Below are 18,645 nucleotides of genomic sequence, written 5' to 3' on the forward strand. Positions count from 1 at the left end.
TCTAGCACTTTCTGGCTCTCTTCCTTGCCCTCCGTTTCTTTACTACAACCTGATATGCTGCATTTTATTTATCTGCTGGTTAGCGGTTTTTTCTTGTTTGTTTCCATCCCAAATACGGACTTCATGACAGTAGATGATTTTTGTCTCTGTCGTTCTCTGCCATATCTCAGTGCCTAAGAGACAGTCTGCCACGTGGTAGATAATAAGCGCTTGTTGAGGAAACAAATGCAAAAGCTATGTATGTTCCACTGCTTACTTTTGGATGGTCTGTTAAAGAATGAAGCATACATTTATAGGCTGGTCTCTGGTTTTATTAGTGTTTTCAGGGACTCATCAAAAAAAAAAACCCACATTTTGAAAAATATAATTCTTTCATAAAACAGAAATGCTCAGTTTGAATTTAACACAGTTTCAAGGGAAAGATTTGTGATTTTTTTTAAAAATGCAATAGCCCAAGGGTTATTTCCCACAAATTGTCAACCCAGAAGCCAGATGGGAAGAAAAGCAAGAATTACGCAGATAGCTACAGAAAGATTAATCCCAATTTAGCTAAACCTGTGAAGGCCTGTACATTGCAGAGGGTCCTAAGGCATAGTCTCAACAAGTTGTTGTTTTTTGTTTTGTTTGTTTTCAGCTGCTCTATTTCCTATTCCAGAAGCTGAATCCTGGGAACTAACACTGAGGAAAATTCAGCTCTGATATTGTGATTCTACAACACTCTTTCATTTACACTGCAAATATCCATCCAGCAGGTACATGACAAGTGTCTATGGCACACTATGGAATTAGACAACTTCCTCATATATACAGTTCCATGCTATGCACATAGTAGGCACTCAGCAAATGCTTTTTTTGACCATAAAAGAAAAATACAATTGCCTTTTCCTCTATTTTACCTTTTTCTATATTTATACATCTGAAAAATAACACACTTGTAAAACTAAAATCTCATATACATTATCAACCTTATCAAAAGATCCCTAAGTACGTTTCAAAAAGAAAAAATAAAAACCAACCCAAAAACACTAAAACTTAGGACTAATTTCCATTTAAATAGCAATTTACATCATAAAAACACATTCATAATCTTCATTTGTTAAAACACGTCAAAGGTTCATCACCACTGGCGCCATGTACCAGGGAAGTCTCACAGTTCCAAATAAGGCAACAGAAATCTCATCTAACATACATTGACTTGTGGAACCAAACAGCCTGTTTTGGTTTCATTTGAGCACGGTAGTAAGGCAAGTAAGGAATCTCACAGTAGAATATCCATAAAAGATCCTATGTCCTTGGAGGCTTGGCGTTGTGTTCTTTTTCCAGTGAAGAAATGATCTATACCCCAATAATAGGCATGTCCTCCAAATCACAGCTGTCTTCTAGAACTCATTCATTCATTTAGTCAACAAAGAGTTAGTGTGCACCGTCTTGTGCTAGGCACCAAGAAAGCAATAATGATAAGATACAGTCCCTGCTGTTAAAGAGATGACAGTCCGGCAAGACCAGAACTTTGAGGAAGGACCAGTATCATCTCAACATCTGGGTCTGTGCTGCTCCAGGGCACCTTCAAGAAGCTGAAGGCACGTAGGTCAAATGTCTAGGATCCTCAGATAATTCAAGTCTGGTAAAGTCTTAGCAGTACAGTTCCTGCCTCAAGTTCCCATGAAAAGCTATGGAAGCCCTTAGCTTAAGGAAGGTCCAAGAAGGTTGTACTTGGTAACCATGTGGACATCTAGCACAAACAAGCTACTCCAGGGAGAAGCCGTATCTCCCCAAAAGAAAGGGGGACTTTTCTGCAGGACTGTGTTCTCCCTTTCAACACTGTGGTAAGAAGTACGCTGTTTACACCTTAAGTTGGCATGGTTCAATTACCTTGCGTTCTCCAAGTCACGAACAGCACATAGAAAATGCAGCAATATCAAGCCAAGACAATAGAGAGATCTGCTGAGAACTTAATTCTCCAGCCTATTTAAACAGACACTGTGTGCCAAGAAGCCATCACTTTCAACAAATAACACAATCTGCTAATTATCTGCAGAACTCTTCTGGCTGGGACTGCCCAGATTCGCTTACTCCCTAGCAAGGACTGCTCTTCAATCAAAAGGCTGTAGAAAGAGCCAAAATCCATTTGAAGAAACATGAGAAACTTGCAGGTTTGAGGATGGGTGAACTCAGAGAAGGAGCTAGCCGCCTCATGTAATGAACAGGCCCAGCCAGGGAAAGAAAATGTCCCTAATAACTTCACAAGCACACGGACACCCAAATACCCATGTATTCACAGCACTTCAGTTATCTGGATTTTTCATTTATACTGTGAAGTACAGCCAAATGCTGGGAAGGCCTCAAAGTTCCTTAGCACTGCTTGGAGAGCAAGATGTGTCTTTTGTGCATGAATGTCCTGGCTGATCTTTGGAACTTTCCTTACTTTGTCCATCACTGCTACTTGACCACACCAAGCAGAGCCTCTGTAGAGGTGACCAGGCTAGGCAGAAATAAAAACGGACGTGGCTGTACCTTCAGAAGGTCTTTTGCAGATGCTCCAAGGTTACCACCCATAGTGATTCTTAATGTAATTAGGGAAAATTATTAATTCTTCTTACACCCAGCCTTCTGAACATGAGCGCATTATAAACACCTAGCAGTCTTTGAATGTGAATCATTCTACCTCAGCCAGAGAAGACCCTGTAGAAGGTCCTCTATGAGCTGGTGAAAAGTACTCCCTCCTACCAAATGAATGTTTTTGTTCCCATATTATTGCTCAAGATAGAGAGCCAGGAGAGAGGAGAAAGACAAAAACAAAACAAAAAACAAGAAGAGCCAAAAAAGAAAAGTTGTAAAAGGGAACTTGATGTGCAAAGTCATTTTCAAAGTGTCTACAGACTCATGTTCCTCCCAGATGAATCTCCGGGTGTCCCAGAATAATCCTATCATTGCAGAAGCTTCCAACTCCATGGTGACAATAGTTTCTGAGCTGAATTTTCTATTTATTTTTTCTATTCTTCCTTTCTTTTAAAAAAAAAGTTATAACATAAAATATTGGGTACAAATCTAGGCAACAAATCATTCACCTTGGAATGAGTTCGGATGAGACAGGAAAGAGAAGAATCAACAATGGAAGGATTGTAAGAATTAACACCTGCAAAGATTTTCTCTCTCTCTCTCCCTCCCTTTCTCCCTCCCTCTCTCTCTCTCTCTCTCACACACACACACACACACACACACATTTTTCTCAACTTTTCCTTCTGGAATGTAATCTTCACTTCACTTTGTGATTCTTGTGAAAAAGTCTTTTACTGGAGTTTTTGCTTTGTTGCTATCTTTAATCTGTCTGACATGAGTTCTTATCTGGGGTTCTGAAAAGAGGTCATGATAGATATTTTAACCCCTGTCTTTAACATTTTGAAAAATAAATCTATGAAATCCTGCTTTGCTTTGCTTCCGAGACTGAAAGGTCTTTCATATCTTTTTCGTTCCAAGAATAAATCACCATCATCATCTTGACTGGCTAAATCAGGGATTCTCAGTCAAGGGCAATTTTGTCCCCAGTAGACCATTTTCTGATATATGGGGACATTTTTGGCTCCAAGTGTTGCTGGGATCTAGTGAGCAGAGGCCATGGATATGGCTAAACAGCTGACAAGGCACTCAGCAGCCCCTCCCACCAAGAACCACCCAGCCAAAAATGTCAGCTGTGCCGCTTGAGAAACCCTGGGCTCTGAGGACTCAAGAGAAAACTCATCTGTCATTTCCATTTCACCATCTCCTTCTCCCCACTTCCTTGTGAACAGCTGGAATAAAAATAGCCAAGGCTGGACCCTCTCTTAAATAGCTGGAAGTGAGAAGTCCTGGCCATGGATGGTTTTTCACCAACCATCCAAGGGGAAGATGGGAGGAGAGCCCTAGCATCTGGTAAATCATCCCAGGATGAGTACAAAGCACCCTACCATTATTCCTCTCACTAAGTTAAACACTCCAAGTCAAGCGATTATGCAGTGATTAGAGTCCACCCTGGATTTTGGAAGTCCCCGTTCTCCATTCATTGGCTCCTAAAGGTCAAGTCAAACCTCCTAGCATCCTTGCAGTGTATCCCACCCAGAAGTTCAACCCAGCAACCATGTGGATGCTCCTGTGCAGAGAATACATCACCTCTGTCTAAATTATTTTGCATACAAAAACATTTAATGCCCTCTGGGTTTTTTCTTTTCATTTTTTTCCCCTTTCTCTTAGCAAGAAGCACAAGGCTACAAACTGTGTGATTCTTGCAGTGGAAAAGGACTTCACAATAGAGGCAAAACCAAACCACAACCACGTACAGCATCATATTTCACAGAAAACTGTGTACATTTGTTCCCCATATAGGACATACTTCAAAGTAACAAAATAATTTTCTTTATCAACTGTAGTGTTCCTTCTTCCCATTAGAAGTAGATTTTGTTTTCCCCTTATGGTACATAAATATCAGAGAAAAAGCCGTCTTTGAAATAGTCACGTCCAGGAGTTCGCCATTTGTAAGTATTCTGTGTGTGTGCTGGTTTGTGCTCAAAAGGGTTGGCAGCTTCAATTTTCATTTTCTCTCCAGCCACGAGCATTCTTCCCAAATTTATATACCAGTCTGCGTCCGTCCACACGTTCCAGAATTTCTCTTTTGTAGTAATATCTGTATGCAACAAAGCAGAACGCAGAAAGTGGTCAGGCAGAGGGATCGGACAGAGCACCTGGGCGAATGGCGGGTCTTGCGGCCTCAGCATTTTCAGAGATGTGAGACCCCTCACCTCATGGCCCTGCTGAGCTTCTCGTAGGTCATGCTGCTGTTGTTTTTCTTTTTGCCCCACAGCTGAGCCACAGCCTCTGATTTCAAGAACCTGAAGATGCCCTCGGACCGGTCTTCCCATTTGATTAGCCCCGGGTTCTTGTCTGGGTTCAGGAGGATGTCGCGGATGAATTCCCACAGGTGAGTCCCTCTTGGATCTGACGCAAAGCACAAAAAGAGGTTATTACTGTCCTGACTCCCAGCAAAGCAGGGGCGGAGGGAGCGCTGAGTTACAGAGCCTCCCACCGAGCAGGAGACACGCCATTCTCCCCTACGCACCAAGGAAGCCAGATCAGAGTCACCAAATACTGGATATTTTTTTAAAAAAAAAAGTTATTTGAGGGAGTCAGTGTTTGGCACAGTTGTTAAGTTGCCACCTGGGACACCAGCATCCCATATCAAAGTGCCTGGTTCAAGTCCCAGCCATCCCACTTCTGATCCAGCTTCCTGCTAATGTACACGCTGGGAGGCAGTAGATGATGACTCAAGTATTTGGATTCTTACCATGCATGTGGAAGACCCAGACTGCGTTCTAAGCTCCTGGCTTTGCCCTGGCCCAGCCCTGACTGCTTCAGGCATTTAAGGAATCAACCAGCAGATGGAAAATCAACCTCTCTCTCTCTCTCTCTCTCTCTCTCTCTCTCTCTTTTGCTCTGTCTCTCTCTTGATAATGAATACATAAATAGATTTTTAAAAATCTGAGGATGAGCTAGCACAATCAGGAAACTGAGGGTACAGAGAATGAAGTGAGTTTACCAAGGTTACACAGCCAACTAGCGGCAAAGCCAAGACTAAGGAATCGATTTTAGGTCTCCTAAGCCAAAGAATATTCCTTCTAATTATTATTCATAAATTACCTACAACTCACTTCCACTTGTTGCTTCTTTGGGAGAGCAACATTCAAGCAGTTTTATCCAGTGCCTCAACCAACTAGACCAGTCTGACCCACTAATTGTTTTGACCCAGCCAAATACTATAAGTAAGCCTCGAGAATTTTAGAGGGATCAGAGTGTCACCCAGGTTGAGGGTTGAGGGGCTCAATTAGAAAATGAAACAGCTACCATTACAGGTCTAGCAACACACTCAGTGCCACTCCTGTTGGGTTTCTGATGCCTCCTCGCTCCATCTGAGTTCTATGGAAACTGAGTTCTTTGGAATGACTTAGAGCAGTGGATAATAAAGACATTCCAAGTCCCTCTAATTTCTAGATTATACCAACCTTATTTCTTTCTGTGTGACATTCCTCCTCACTACCACCAATCCCAAACCTCTGATATTTCATATGTGTCCATGAGGTTTTATTACTGGAGGAAATTCAACTCCCAAAGAGCAATGGCAAATCTTAAACTGAACGGTCACGTCTTGGAACCATCATTGCACAAAAGCAAGGGGGTGCCATTTGACAAGAGCAAGAATGACTCATCTCAGTGCTTTCTCCCCCCCCTTTTTGGTGGGGAGAGAGGAAAAACTCACTACCTCCACACCTGCTGGGCATTTCCCCCCACTGGGACTCCCAGTCTTATGTCAAATATTACAGGATGTAGAGAAATAACGAGGGGACCCCACTTTGGGGAACATCTGCAGAGAGGTTGCTTTGCCAGCCAGCGAAGCCTCTTTTTTTCTCTTCCTATGCAGTCTGCAGCAAAGAAACAAAGGCAGCAAGCAGAGGCAAATTTGCCTTAAAACAAGTGGCCTCCAGGGAGGGCCAACCTGAAGGAGAAGCCAAGAGCAAGGGGAAGGTGACCAACTTACTGTGCTTTTTGGTGTGGGACTTGGCAGGGTGGTCGTGCTCCTTTTTCATATCAGCTGACTCTGCTAGGAGAAGAATGAGAACCATTGCATTAACTCACTCCCCGCACTCACCATATCCATTTAACTAGTATGAGGGTAGTTCAGGAGGTTCAGAGAAAAATGGAATTAAAAGATTTATTGGGAAGCTGGCACTGTGGCATAGCGGGTGAAGCCGCCACCTGCAGTGCCAGCATCCCATATGGGCGCAAGTTTGAGTCCCAGCTGCTCTGCTTCCGATCCAGCTCTCTGCTGTGGCCTGGGAAAGCAGTGGAAGATGGCCCAAGTCCTTGGGCCCCTGCACCCGCGTGGGAGACCTGGAGGAGGTTCCTGGCTCCTGGTCTCAGATTGGCGCAGCTCTGGCCATTGCAGCTCTCTGGGGAGTGAGCCAGCAGATGGAAGACCTTTCTCTCTCTCTCTCTCTCTCTCTCTCTCTCTCTGCCTCTCCCGCTCTCTCTGTGTAACTGTGACTTTCAAATAAGTCACAAATAAGATTTATTTATTTGGTACAGGAAATTGAAATCCATGTAAAGCTTTTTTTTCATTTTCTACCAAGTATCGAAGTGCTTGTGTATATATGGAGCTCCTACTGCATACCTGACACCATGAGGCTATGTGGTAATGAACCAAACAAAACAGATGATGCATGCTGTAGCGAAAAACAATGCAAAGTAAGAAGTGGGAATTGAAATAAGGAAGTCGGAATAGCTTGCAATTTAATACAAGGTGGTCAGAAGGACCTCTCAGATAAGGGGATCTGAAGGATATTAAGAGGGATGCAATGTGAAGAGTTTGTGCAAGAGCCTTCTACCCTCTATGATTAATAATAGCAAGTGCACAGGCCCTGAGGTCAATGTGTGTTAGTTATGCATACAGAACAGAAGGAAGCATAAGGCTGCCATCAGGAGGCAGGGGAATAGGAACTGGCGCTCTGACCATTAATGTCTAATGAGACTTTTCAAAGACTTTATTCTGTGAGAGATGGGAAGCTATGGAAAGAGTTAGGTCACTGGAGGGATTTTTTTTTTCCACAACACAAAAATGTAAACATTTACAACAAAGAAAGATAGCTTTTAAGCCAAAGGTGTGCCTTTTTTTGGCATACAGAGTTACATTTTAATCACCCTGACAAAGGGGCCATTGAGTGGCCTGAACACAGCACAGAGGCCGCAGTAGACTATGGAAAATAGATTAGTTTAGCCAATGAGTCAGTATGCTAACGTTCGAGAACATCACCTCAAGCTGACCTGTGAAATAAAAATGCTTCCAAACAGAAAACCCAGTGACCCGTGTGTGTGTGTGTGTGTGTGTGTGTGTGTGTCAGAGGGTACTTGGGATCTGCTGAAGATCAAGATCATGCCAAAAATGCCCACAATGGAAAGCCAGCCAGTTTTAACACACGCAGCCCCTAAGCCCAAGCCAATGCTGTAAAAGGGTCGGTCCCGTCAAACTGGCGTCTTACATGTACGTGATCATCGGGGCTTCTAACTGAGGGCTCACTCACACACACGTGGGCTTCCCGGGCATTCTGCACTCACTGAAACTACACGCTAAGGGAGAGAGTGCACATCATTTCTATGTCGAGAGCAATCTGTTCTTCAAAACAGTGTATCAACGTGACTATTAGTTCCTAATTAAAATGGCTAAGAGGAAGAGCTAGTATCTAGTGAGCACTTACCCTGCACCAGGCACCACTCTAGCCATTTCTCACGACTCGCTCTGTTGTGCTATACCACACTGTCCACTAATCCATACGTTACAACTGTGAAAATTCTGAAAACCAGAGAGGCCAATGACTTGCCTATGGTTACCCAGACTGAAAGTGGAGCCAAGATTTGAACACAAACCTTTAACTCATACCCACCACTCTACGGCATTTCCAAAGACGGTGGCCTATGCTCAATCACCTTTGGCACTTAACTGATTTCACAAAGATCTCTCCTGGCCTGAGTCAGTTCATTGCTGTAATGCTCTCACTAGTGGAAAAAACTCATTCCAACCTGGAGATTCTGTATTTCTCAAGGGGCATGGGCCCATTTGTCTGTCTGATCACCCAGTTAGCCATGAATCAGCCCCCTGGACAATTTCTCCAAATTCCATGTCAGGATGAAGAAAAGGGATTGAATACAATCTGGGCCCAAAAGGATCCTCTCCTGGCTAAGAATTTCTGCCTTGGCATTGGCATCAGGAGTGCCTGCACTTAACTCTGTTTCTCTGAAATCTGGAAAGACAAATTCACAGGAAACGTAAGGCGTCTTCACTCTGCCTCCCTGTGGGTTCCAGGGTGAGGTTGCAACATCCCATCAGGATGTGACAATATTGCAACAGGGCTGGCACCCACCCCGGGTTTCCAAGTGATACATCACTCTGACAGGGCCATGTTGTTCTGCAGACAAAGAGTGGCATTTACCCAGCAGGCCACAAGCAATGCTGGTTTTCAACCAGCACCCAGAAGGGAGGCAGGGCTATTATTTCAGAGCCAGGGCTAAAATCCGGAAAAAAAAAAAAAAAAAAGTGTCTCTCAGCATACTGGCCCCTGTCACTGTGAGTTCCGAGCTGATCCAGAACCCTTCCTTTGGATTCAGCTACTTTTGTGAGTAAGATTCAAGCTTTCATGCCCCTCCCCCAGAGAAATGTGCACATGTGTGAAGTGTGCACACTTGGGAAATTTTGTCAACAATTTTAGGGGTGCATGGCCACTCACAAGTTCATGGACTCTCAAATAAAATCTCCCACACTACATAAACCCTGAGATGCCAGCTGTTTACCCAGGCTAGACTTCCATCCACTGTAGGAAGGATTAAAAAAACAAAATCCCTAAACAAAAATGGTTTTACCATATCATGGGGAAAAATGCAGCCAAAGGCAAAAAAAAAAATCTCATTTCTTCCAGCCCTCTCTCCCCGTTCCAATGAGCAGGCGCAACCCATGGCTCGCCGACGTGACTTCATGCTACATCTTTTGATCTGCAACCTCGCTTTCATATGAAGGTCTCACCCCCTCTGCCCTCCCCCACCCCAAATACAAAGCAAGACCTTTGAAGTCAGCCAGGTGGTTCAGTGACTCATGCGTATGAAATAATGGCTCGCTCGCTCTGGGGGAAGTTGTCCGGCCCGGCTTTCTCTTGCAGGGCTCCCAGTCACTGCAGGCCGATGTCCGGCGGGCCCAGGCAGGAGCAGTGAGAAGCCAGACTGTGATGCAAGCAGGGGAGCATGGCTTCGGCTAAGCTGCTTCCCAAGAAGCAAAGATTAGGCGCATTTGCATATGATTCACCTGTGAGCCATTTCTTTACGGGATATACAAATGTCAGAGTTCCAATAGGCTGTGCCACCCTAGCTTTGGGCTCAACAAGTCAGTAGATAAACACATCAAGCCTGAGTTGGCATGACTGGCTACAAGGCTATCCAGCAGATCAGAACACTGGCGGGGGCCATTTTATGAAATGGGCAGATGACAGAGAAATCAAAACAAAGCCCGCTTCCCCACCTACATTTATCACAAAGGGCATCAGTTTACGCTCAGCCTCGCCTCAGCTCAGCTTGTAACCTGCACGAAAACCTAGACACATACTCAACTGCACTCCATTTTATGGGAACCTGAAATGCAAAGACGCAGGCAGAAGACCAAGGTCTTTTTTGGGGGGTGGAGAAGGCGTGGGGGGAGTGGTTCTGATCTCCCCCAGAGCCTTGCAAAGTTGTCATGGACTATAGAGAGCTCCTACTCCAAAAAAATTCACCAACCCCAGACCCTGTGTTGACTGGTGATAATTCCCGTAGACGTCCCGAGCTGTGTCACTCATTTTCCAGATCATGTTCTAATTGTGGGATAGGAATGAGAGCCAGGGGAAATAAGAAGAGATTTGTAAAGTCAAACGGTTCAGAAACACAACAGGTAGATTCAGGAGACAGTGAGCTGCTCTTACTGCAAATATGGAAGCAGACCCTGCCCGCGACGGCCCCTGTTGACTCCTAGGTTCTGAAAGGTGGAAGTCAAGATACAGATGAGAGAAGGAAGAACAAGCCGGGGGCTGTGGACAGCAGAGCTGTGACGGCAGCTTTTAGATTTCCCAAGTGCCTCAAGCACTAAGGCTCAGGAAGAGGTGGCTTCAGCTTCCTTTTCACCTGGAATCTTTTGCCGAAAGTCCAAGACCCACATGGAAGGACAATTCTAGAGGAAAGCAGAGGTTCCCGGAGCCCCGAAGCCGCTGGTATTGTCGGGGTGACAACTGCCACAGACATGTCACCCCAGCTGGCTTAGTTTCCCAGAGTGACAATGCCTTCCCAGTGTTTGGTCAATTTCCCAATTTCAACAAAGCCTTCGAGCGACACAAGTGAGACATAATGCTAAAGGCTGTTAGAGGGGAGGGGTGGGAGAGCAGAGAAATGAATGGGCCTCAGTCCTTAAACCTCAACGCCTCTCAACTTACGCTGGCTCCTAGCCCTGTCTCACTCAAGCCACTTGACCCAAAACAAAACCTCAAACCCAAACCCTTCCGTATTCCTGTTCTCAAAAACATACGCTCAACGAAAGAAAAAAGAAAAAAGGAAGAGTTGTTGTTTGAGTCCGTGCTTTCTTTCACAAAGACTCAATTAAATCCCAGTTCTGAAGTTGCCCCAGACTCTGTTCATGGAGGAGGGCACTTCTCTGGCTCCATCTCACAGAACTGGAGCGATCCAGAAGTGTACAAGTTAAGGGACCACAGGAACTCTTTGACTCAACTAATTCCTGCATGTGTGCGTAATGGACCTCTCTTTCCCACTAATTCTCAGTTATCACTCGCAGTAGGCGCGTTGGCTTCAGTTGTCAGTACAACTTACCGACGGGAAGGTGACCAGTGGTTGTCATGGAGATCTGGGCCCGGCAGAAGGTTTTGCTGTCCAACAAGTCTATAGCAGTGGGAAAATAAATGGCATTAGCAGCCCCTCCTTGCAACGTAAGGCTGTGGCTGTGAGACAGAACAAGAATGTGAAGGTGTTCAGTGTTGGGGAGTTAGTTACCTACTGTGCTACCATAGTTGGTGTCATATAGGTAGTTCTCTTCTTTCCAGGAGTTCATGATGGAAGGATCTACAAAGCATAAAAAATGGAAAATGTCAGCTTTCATTTCTCCCAGCGTGAGGGGTCTGCATTTTCTAACCATCAGAGGGAAGGGAGAAGATTTTGCTTCAGTCACATGCGACTGTAAATAATAATGTGATCCCATTGTTCTTCCAGTGTCCCGGGGGAGACAGGATGTGCTGTGGTCCACAGCATGTGCTCCATCCCTGATGCGTCTTTCCGGGAAGGAAGAGAAATCATGGCGGCAGGATTGTGTCCCAGCCCAATCCTTTAGCTTCCGAGGGATTTCCCCAGCCCACCTTGTCTTACGTTCTACTATATAATCCCCACAATGTTTCGACCCCAGGTGGGGAGGGAAGCCTCGTCAGGAGTAAGAATATTTATAATGCATGATAGTGAGCATCTCCTATGAATATCTTCCTGGGAAAATTAATGTTTATTCTCTCAGAAAACATCTAGGCAGTCTTACTAGTTTCTTCATTGCTGAAATACAGAGGGAATCCACTCTGAGGCTGGCTGACATCCCACTCTCTGTAGGGTATCCGCAAATAGCTTACGAGGTGACATGAAATTCTTACATTGGAGGGGAACAACTCAAACAGCTCTTGACAGTAGGAGCCCCACTGGTTCATCTCGCACTCTCTGTGCTCGCTCGCTTGCTCTCTCTCTCTCTTTCTCCTGTGTGCTGGGTAAGCACGTCTCTCTCCGATGGACTTTTTAGATCCCAGATTTGAAGGAAATTCCCCTCCACCTGCCCCAGGTGAAGCCCAACTCCTACGCAACCCCCAGGTCTGGGCTGGTCTCCAACAGAGCATTCTCTTCCCCAGCTGCCCCAGAGCGCTGAGATCCCCTTACCCGATCCCCACCCGAGGCTCCCTGCTTCCCCTTGCCAGCAATGCAGACTGCCCCCAGCTGCCAGCCCGCCCAGGTTCTGAATGTTAGGCCCAGGGTGCTAAGCCACCGGCCGAGTTTCATTTTGTTTTTATAGCATAAATGGTATAAAACCTGACTCACTGGCTAAGTCCTGTTTACGACATAGGGATTTAGTTGGTATTTGAACTAATAGCTACGTGTTTGGGCACCCCAAGCCCAATCTCTCGGGGTTACACCCTCTCTTCTTGTTGGGTCATCTTGTACACCTGTTGTTGTCTTTGAAAACAAACTGAGCCACAGAGGTTTGGGGGTGTTGGCCCCTCTAGGAGCCTCTGCTCCCCTCCTCCTCCCAGGGTGGACCTTCTTCCCCACCCTTCAGCTCGGCTTTTCTGAACTGGCGACACAAGAATGTCTGGGCAGTCAAGGAGGGATTATCGAGTTATTTGAGACCTCTCCAATATCACCCTGGCTCCTCCAGTGGGGCTATCCGGCAGGTCAAGTCGGGGGTGGGGAGGTGGTGTCCTCTTAGCCAAGTCCTCCTTCTGCCTCTAGTGCAAGGGCAAGTCTCTAAAGCAAAGACCACCCAGGTAACACAGTCCCTGGTTTCTAGAGAGAAGGGCAGGGCTCAGAAGTCCCGATTAGCATGCTTAGCAGCTATTGGTTTTTTTTTTTTTTAATTATTCTTTAATAATGTCAGACCAGCCCCCTTTTAAAGAACAAATAACTGCATGAGCCAATTTTGGCACCAAGTGACTCACAAATCACCACCAGGTCAAATTCTGTCCTTGGTGACTGGCACGCAACCCTCAGGGAGGCCTGTGGCAAACCCGATCTCCCTGATGAGGACATAGGGAGGGACCCAGGAGCAGTGGCAGCCACAGTTGGAGAACAACTGTGGGCCTGGGGGAAAGTGCTGGGACAGAGGCTGGGGACGGAGGAAGGGGAACCAAAAGGAACGTGGCACCACGGGGCTGCAGATTGCTCCGAGCCAAGCATTGTTTCTTTGCTCTAAAATATTGCACTGGAAGCAGGGGTTGAGTTCCACGATCTTTGGCCATCCCCCAGGAGCTCCTGAGGGCTCCAGAGACCACGGGGAGCACAATCCCAGGCTGGCATGTTTTCCTTCTTGTGAAATACGCCCTCATTAGGAGAGGGGGCAAGGGGAGGAGACACTGACTCTCCCTCTTCTCTTTTTCACTTTTCTGAATGTGGTCAAGCCCCGCACCCCAGACTCTTTTCGCAGTGGGGAGAGCTGCCTTAGACTCTGCCTTCTCCTAGGTCCTGCCCAGAGTTTAGAGGATGCCCTGACCTGTGGTAGTAGGAAGCAAAGAGGTGTGGGCACAGGCGGCTCACACCATCTGTCTGTAGGCCAGAAATAGTTGGCAGGTACTGGCTCTCAAGGGCAAGGAATGGCATCCGAGGTGGGGTAGCCCACTGGAGACAGCCAGGAAGAGGCCTCCCCTGGTTTCCCACCAAAACCCAATCCCTCTCTCTCTCTCTTTCTCTCTTGTGCTCCCTCCCTGTTGTTCTCCCAGAGCTTCACCTGGCCAAGTTGGCTGCCTTTGGCCCCTACTACTCACCGGTTTGTTCGGTCTTGACAATGACATTGTGTGTGGACTGGAACAGGTCACTGCTGCACTGACCTAGGAAAGACAGATTGGGAAAGTCAGACAGGACCCAGCGGGAGCCACGGGTTTGATGCTTCAATAAGGTCAGAGCCGGCCTCTCTGAAGAGCTTCTGCCAGTCCCTTCACTACCTGGTCAGCGTGGGTGCTCATGGGAGGGGGCTTTACACTCAGCCTCTACAAGCCCGAGTCTGCAGTCCCCAGTAGCCTAGGGTACTCCAACAGTGGGAACTAAGTGGCACTGAGTAGCAAAGACCTCTACTCTGGAGAAAAGAGAGTTTCAGAGGTCAGAAGATCAGTGTTTCCACTCCCATCCAAGGAGCCTATCAGCCCTTCTGGGTCTCAGTCTCGTTGTCTGCACATTTGGGGGTGACCACTGAGGTGCTTTTCCATACTGCGATGTGATATGAATTAAAGTGAGAATACAGAGAAAATCATTTTAACCAACGTGATCCCTCTTTCATTTAAATCAAATCAAACTCATCTTGATTGAGTCCAATACCTGAGAGATGTCTGTGTAGCGTGCAGGGACTCTGCCCTGATTTATGCCTTCAGCACAGGGACCAGCAGTGCACACTGCATTTCCTTGTGCTTGCTGGCAACTTCTCTCTGGTTGTGTCATACATAAAACACACACAAGGAGTCTTCAAGAGTTTATGGAAAATGGACCTTATCTTTTAATTCCATTTTTCCATGAATTCTTTTAAGTATTCTCGAATATCCTTGTGAATGAATCTAGTATATTTTCACTACCCAGATAGTTTATAAATATTTCAGGAGAGGCTATCACTGTGGTGTATGTAGTAGGGTAGGCCTCTGCCTGCCATGCCAGGATCCCATATAGATGCAGTTTGTGTCCCAGCTGCTCCTCTTCCAATCCAGCTCTCTGCTGATGGCCTAGGAAAGCAGCAGAGGATGGCCCAAGTGCTTGGGCCCCTGCACCTATAGAGGAGACCCAGAAGAAGCTCATGGCTCCTGGCTTCAGATCAGCCCAGCTCCAGTCATTGTGGCCATTTGGGGAATGAACCAGCAGAGGGAAGACCTCTCTGTCTTCCCCTGCCCCACCATAATTCTGCCTCTTAAATAAATAAATCTTTTAAAAAATAATAAACATTTCAGGAACAGAGATCACACCTCTGACCTCTTTGGCCTTCAGTTTTCCCATTTGTAAAATGGGTACATTGTATATTTTGTTATATGTTCATGGATGGATCAATTCACCTTAGATCACCTAGTGCAAATAAGCACTCAGTAAATGTTAAGTCAATAGAATATCTCCAAAAAAGCAAACAACAAAACAAGGGCGAGAAAACTGAATGACATCAGGCACTCAGGGGCAACAGCAGGATGCAGTAAGACCAAACAAGCCAGGGAAAGTCAATGGGAGGTCAAACACGGCCACGGCACCTCCCAGGCCTTCCCGCCTCTGGCTTCAACCAGGCAGGGCAAAGCTTTAAAGGGGTAGATTGAATAGGAAGTGGAGAAATAAATAGTTTTTGAGTCTCCAAGTGTAAGTCTGTTCTTTCTGGAGACTCCTGAGGGTTTGGTTCGGTTCTAGGAAAAGGAAAATGAGCAGCCACAGCTGTGCGGTGGGGAGGTGGAGCAAGTGCCAGGAACTGAATGAGGTCATGCAAAATGGCCGCCACCACTGCCGGCTCTGCAGCCAGGCTCTGGAGCTACGCTGGTGCTGCTGGCAGTGGTCAGGATCTGACCCCGGACCACGGCCCTGGAGCTCACACTTCCGGAGCCCCAGTTAACCTACCCAAACATGGCTTCTGCCAAGACATAAACACACTCTCCGCTGTAAAGACACATCTTGCGGGCCTTAAACATTGCTGTTTAGAGCTTTTTTTTTTTAACACTATCAGGGGAACTTTATGCCAGTGGCAGAGACAGCTTGCAAGATGAGCTGGCAGCCCTACTGAGAACTACAAGCCAACGTAGCATGTGTGATGGTTGAAGAAGCTATCAGCAGTGAGCAGCATTTGCCATGGTGACCTATCTGTGGGAAAAGGGAGGCCTTGGCAGAGACACCTGAGGCTTTGGGGCGGCAGCAATTGCAGAAGCCACTGCAGAAACACCCTCCCCGTGTCTAGAGCATTCATTCTAACCCTTCTGTAGAGCTCTGGACAGGTTAAGGATCTGTCAAAGTACTGTAAGCCCTCCCTCCACCCAAACACAAACACAGATCTAATTGCATACAGCATCCCATCCCCCTTAAACTCTCACCTTAAGAACCTAAGTCTAGAAGACTTTATTGGTTTTTAAAGTAAGTTATTAAAATACTGAATTAGAACATTGAACCCTGTTAGCAAAGGAGAGAAAAAAGGGTTGCTTCAGAGTAGCAAGTATTCTGTGAAGATCCAGCCAGTGCTTGTCTCCTTAAAAATTGACATGGCAGAGCCTGAAGGCGACACCTCAATTATATTAGAATTTTATGGGATTGGATACACCTGGTACCCCAGGCTTTGCACCTGTCCCCTCATCTCCCTCCCACTTCCCTGTCATGGGTAATCCTGATAAGGAACCCAGCCATGGGCAGAGCCACTGCTCTTCCCAACCAGCTCCTGGCAAGAAGGGAGAGAGAGAGGGGGAGAGAGAGAGAGAGAGAGAGAGAGAGAGAGAGAGAGTCACCATTCCACTTGAGATGCTGCAGGTTGCTGTAGAGGAGCTGTCCCGCCGTCCCTGCTGCCCTGGTGAATTCTTGCAAACTCATGCTGCAAAGGTGCTCGCCATTGATGTCAAACTCCTGGAAGGGAATGCAACTGGCGTCCAGCTGATTGGTGTCCAGGAGGTGCTGGAGCCACTCCCACACCTGGTACTTGGTCCAGTACTGAGGATGGATCTCATGCCACTGGCCTCCAAAAAACCCGCTGGAAACTGCAAAACAAGAGGTAGCCCCATGACTGAGTGACCCCTGGCTGTACCCAGGGGGCAGAGTCTCAGACACGGGGATGCACTGCTGGCCACTGGAGTTTATGGGGAGCACAACCACAGTGCGTGCACCCCAGGATATGGGGTAGAACACAAGACAGGGGGTTCACAGCAATATGGTTCTTCTCCCACTTGTGGTCTTTTAGCCTCTGTGTGTCACCGTGTCCTCCACAGCGTGATACTTGTCCCTAGGCACTAGATGAGGACACAAAAGCTGAAGCGCTCTGTGCTCGCTCCTTACCTCCCCCAGAGTAAACTAATGTGAAAGCTGAATAATCTTGGCTAGAGTCTCTGCACCGTGGCTTACTATCCACACCCGACTAATTCTCCTCCTCTCAACTCTCTGTCCCATTTTCTTTCTCAAACACACACACACACACACACACACACACACACACACATCCTCAAATTCAGACACCATTGGCAACCAAAATCAAGGCCTGAAATTAAGATCCTTTTCTCTAAAATGACTTTGTTTCTCCCCAAAGTGGTCTATATTATCCATCTGCTAACCGTGCTGATATCCCACTGCCCCAGGCTGGTTACTATAGCAACCATGATGTCACTGACCTGCTCAGTTACCTTCAGGACCCCCCCCCCCCATCCACTGAAGTTAAATATAAACCTGTCAATCCAGCCATTGAGGCTCTTCACTAACTACTCCTCGTCGGAACTAGGACTCTTGTCTTTTTTTCCCAAATTTTCATTTACTTATTTGAAAGACACAGCTACAGAGAGGGAAAAGGGGAGGGAGGGGGAGAGAGAGAGAGAGAGAGAGAGAGAGAGAGAGGAGACCTTCCATCTGCTAGTTCACTCCCCAAGTGGCCACAATGGCTAGAGCTATATCAGACTGAAGCCAGGAGGCAGGAGATTCATCTGGGTCTCCCACATGAATGGTAGGGGCCCAAGCACTTGAGCCATCTTCTACTGCTTTCCCACGCCATTAGCAGGAACTGGATCAGAAGTGGAGCAACTGGGACTCAAACCAGCACCCATACGGGATGCCAGCATCGCAGGTGGCAGCTTCACCCACTAGGCCACAATGCTGGCCCCTTGTCTTTTCATCTGTGCTGTTCTGTTAGCCCAGTTAGCATTCTGCCTGTCACTCCTATTGAACTCCTACCCATCTTTCCAACTCTGACCACCTCATAAAGCCAGCTCGGATACCTCAACTTACAGCGAGGGCTCCCTGTCCTCTGAATTTCCAGGAGACACTCACGGTCTTTCTCATACTGGCCTTTGTTAGGTCCTGCTTGTCTCTAAAAGTCTCTGGTATGGTTTCATTCTCCTTTGTAGATTGTATATTCAAGGTCAGAAACTCTTACCTTTGTATCTCCTATAAAATCTACCCAGAGACCTTGCCATAGTGGTTGCTCACTGTGTGTTTATTTAATAGAATTTGTTGCTGAAGAAGAAATTGGGTAAGAACCTTGAAGAGTTGTACGGTGTATTACAAGGTGATTAATGCAGACAGCAGTGAAGAAGTGAAGTTCATTTAAGTAACTATTGCTCAGCCTCTACTGTGCTGACCACTTAAGTATGTAAAGATCACGTAGTC

At 46.5% G+C, this 18,645-nt stretch overlaps 1 protein-coding gene across 5 annotated transcripts in view; it reads right to left on the minus strand.

Moving 5' to 3' along the window:
• Positions 1-289: 289 nt before the first annotated feature.
• EHF (ETS homologous factor) overlaps positions 290-18,645 on the minus strand; it is a 42,780-nt gene continuing 24,424 nt past the window's right edge. For 4 of the 5 annotated variants that reach the window (XM_008269650.4, XM_008269643.4, XM_051852261.2 and 1 more), the window contains 7 exons: positions 16,788-17,033; positions 14,109-14,171; positions 11,596-11,664; positions 11,416-11,484; positions 6,563-6,625; positions 4,773-4,968; positions 290-4,657 (listed from right to left, as the gene is read on the minus strand). In XM_008269650.4, coding sequence (XP_008267872.1) covers positions 4,558-4,657; positions 4,773-4,968; positions 6,563-6,625; positions 11,416-11,484; positions 11,596-11,664; positions 14,109-14,171; positions 16,788-17,033 — 806 coding nt within the window. In that variant the 3' untranslated portion in view covers positions 290-4,557. The remainder of the gene's footprint in view (positions 4,658-4,772; positions 4,969-6,562; positions 6,626-11,415; positions 11,485-11,595; positions 11,665-14,108; positions 14,172-16,787; positions 17,034-18,645) is intronic. The other variant, XM_017345915.3, reaches the window with a different exon arrangement.

The sequence above is a fragment of the Oryctolagus cuniculus genome, chromosome 1, assembly GCF_964237555.1.
Source record: "Oryctolagus cuniculus chromosome 1, mOryCun1.1, whole genome shotgun sequence".
NCBI classification, from domain to species: domain Eukaryota; kingdom Metazoa; phylum Chordata; class Mammalia; order Lagomorpha; family Leporidae; genus Oryctolagus; species Oryctolagus cuniculus.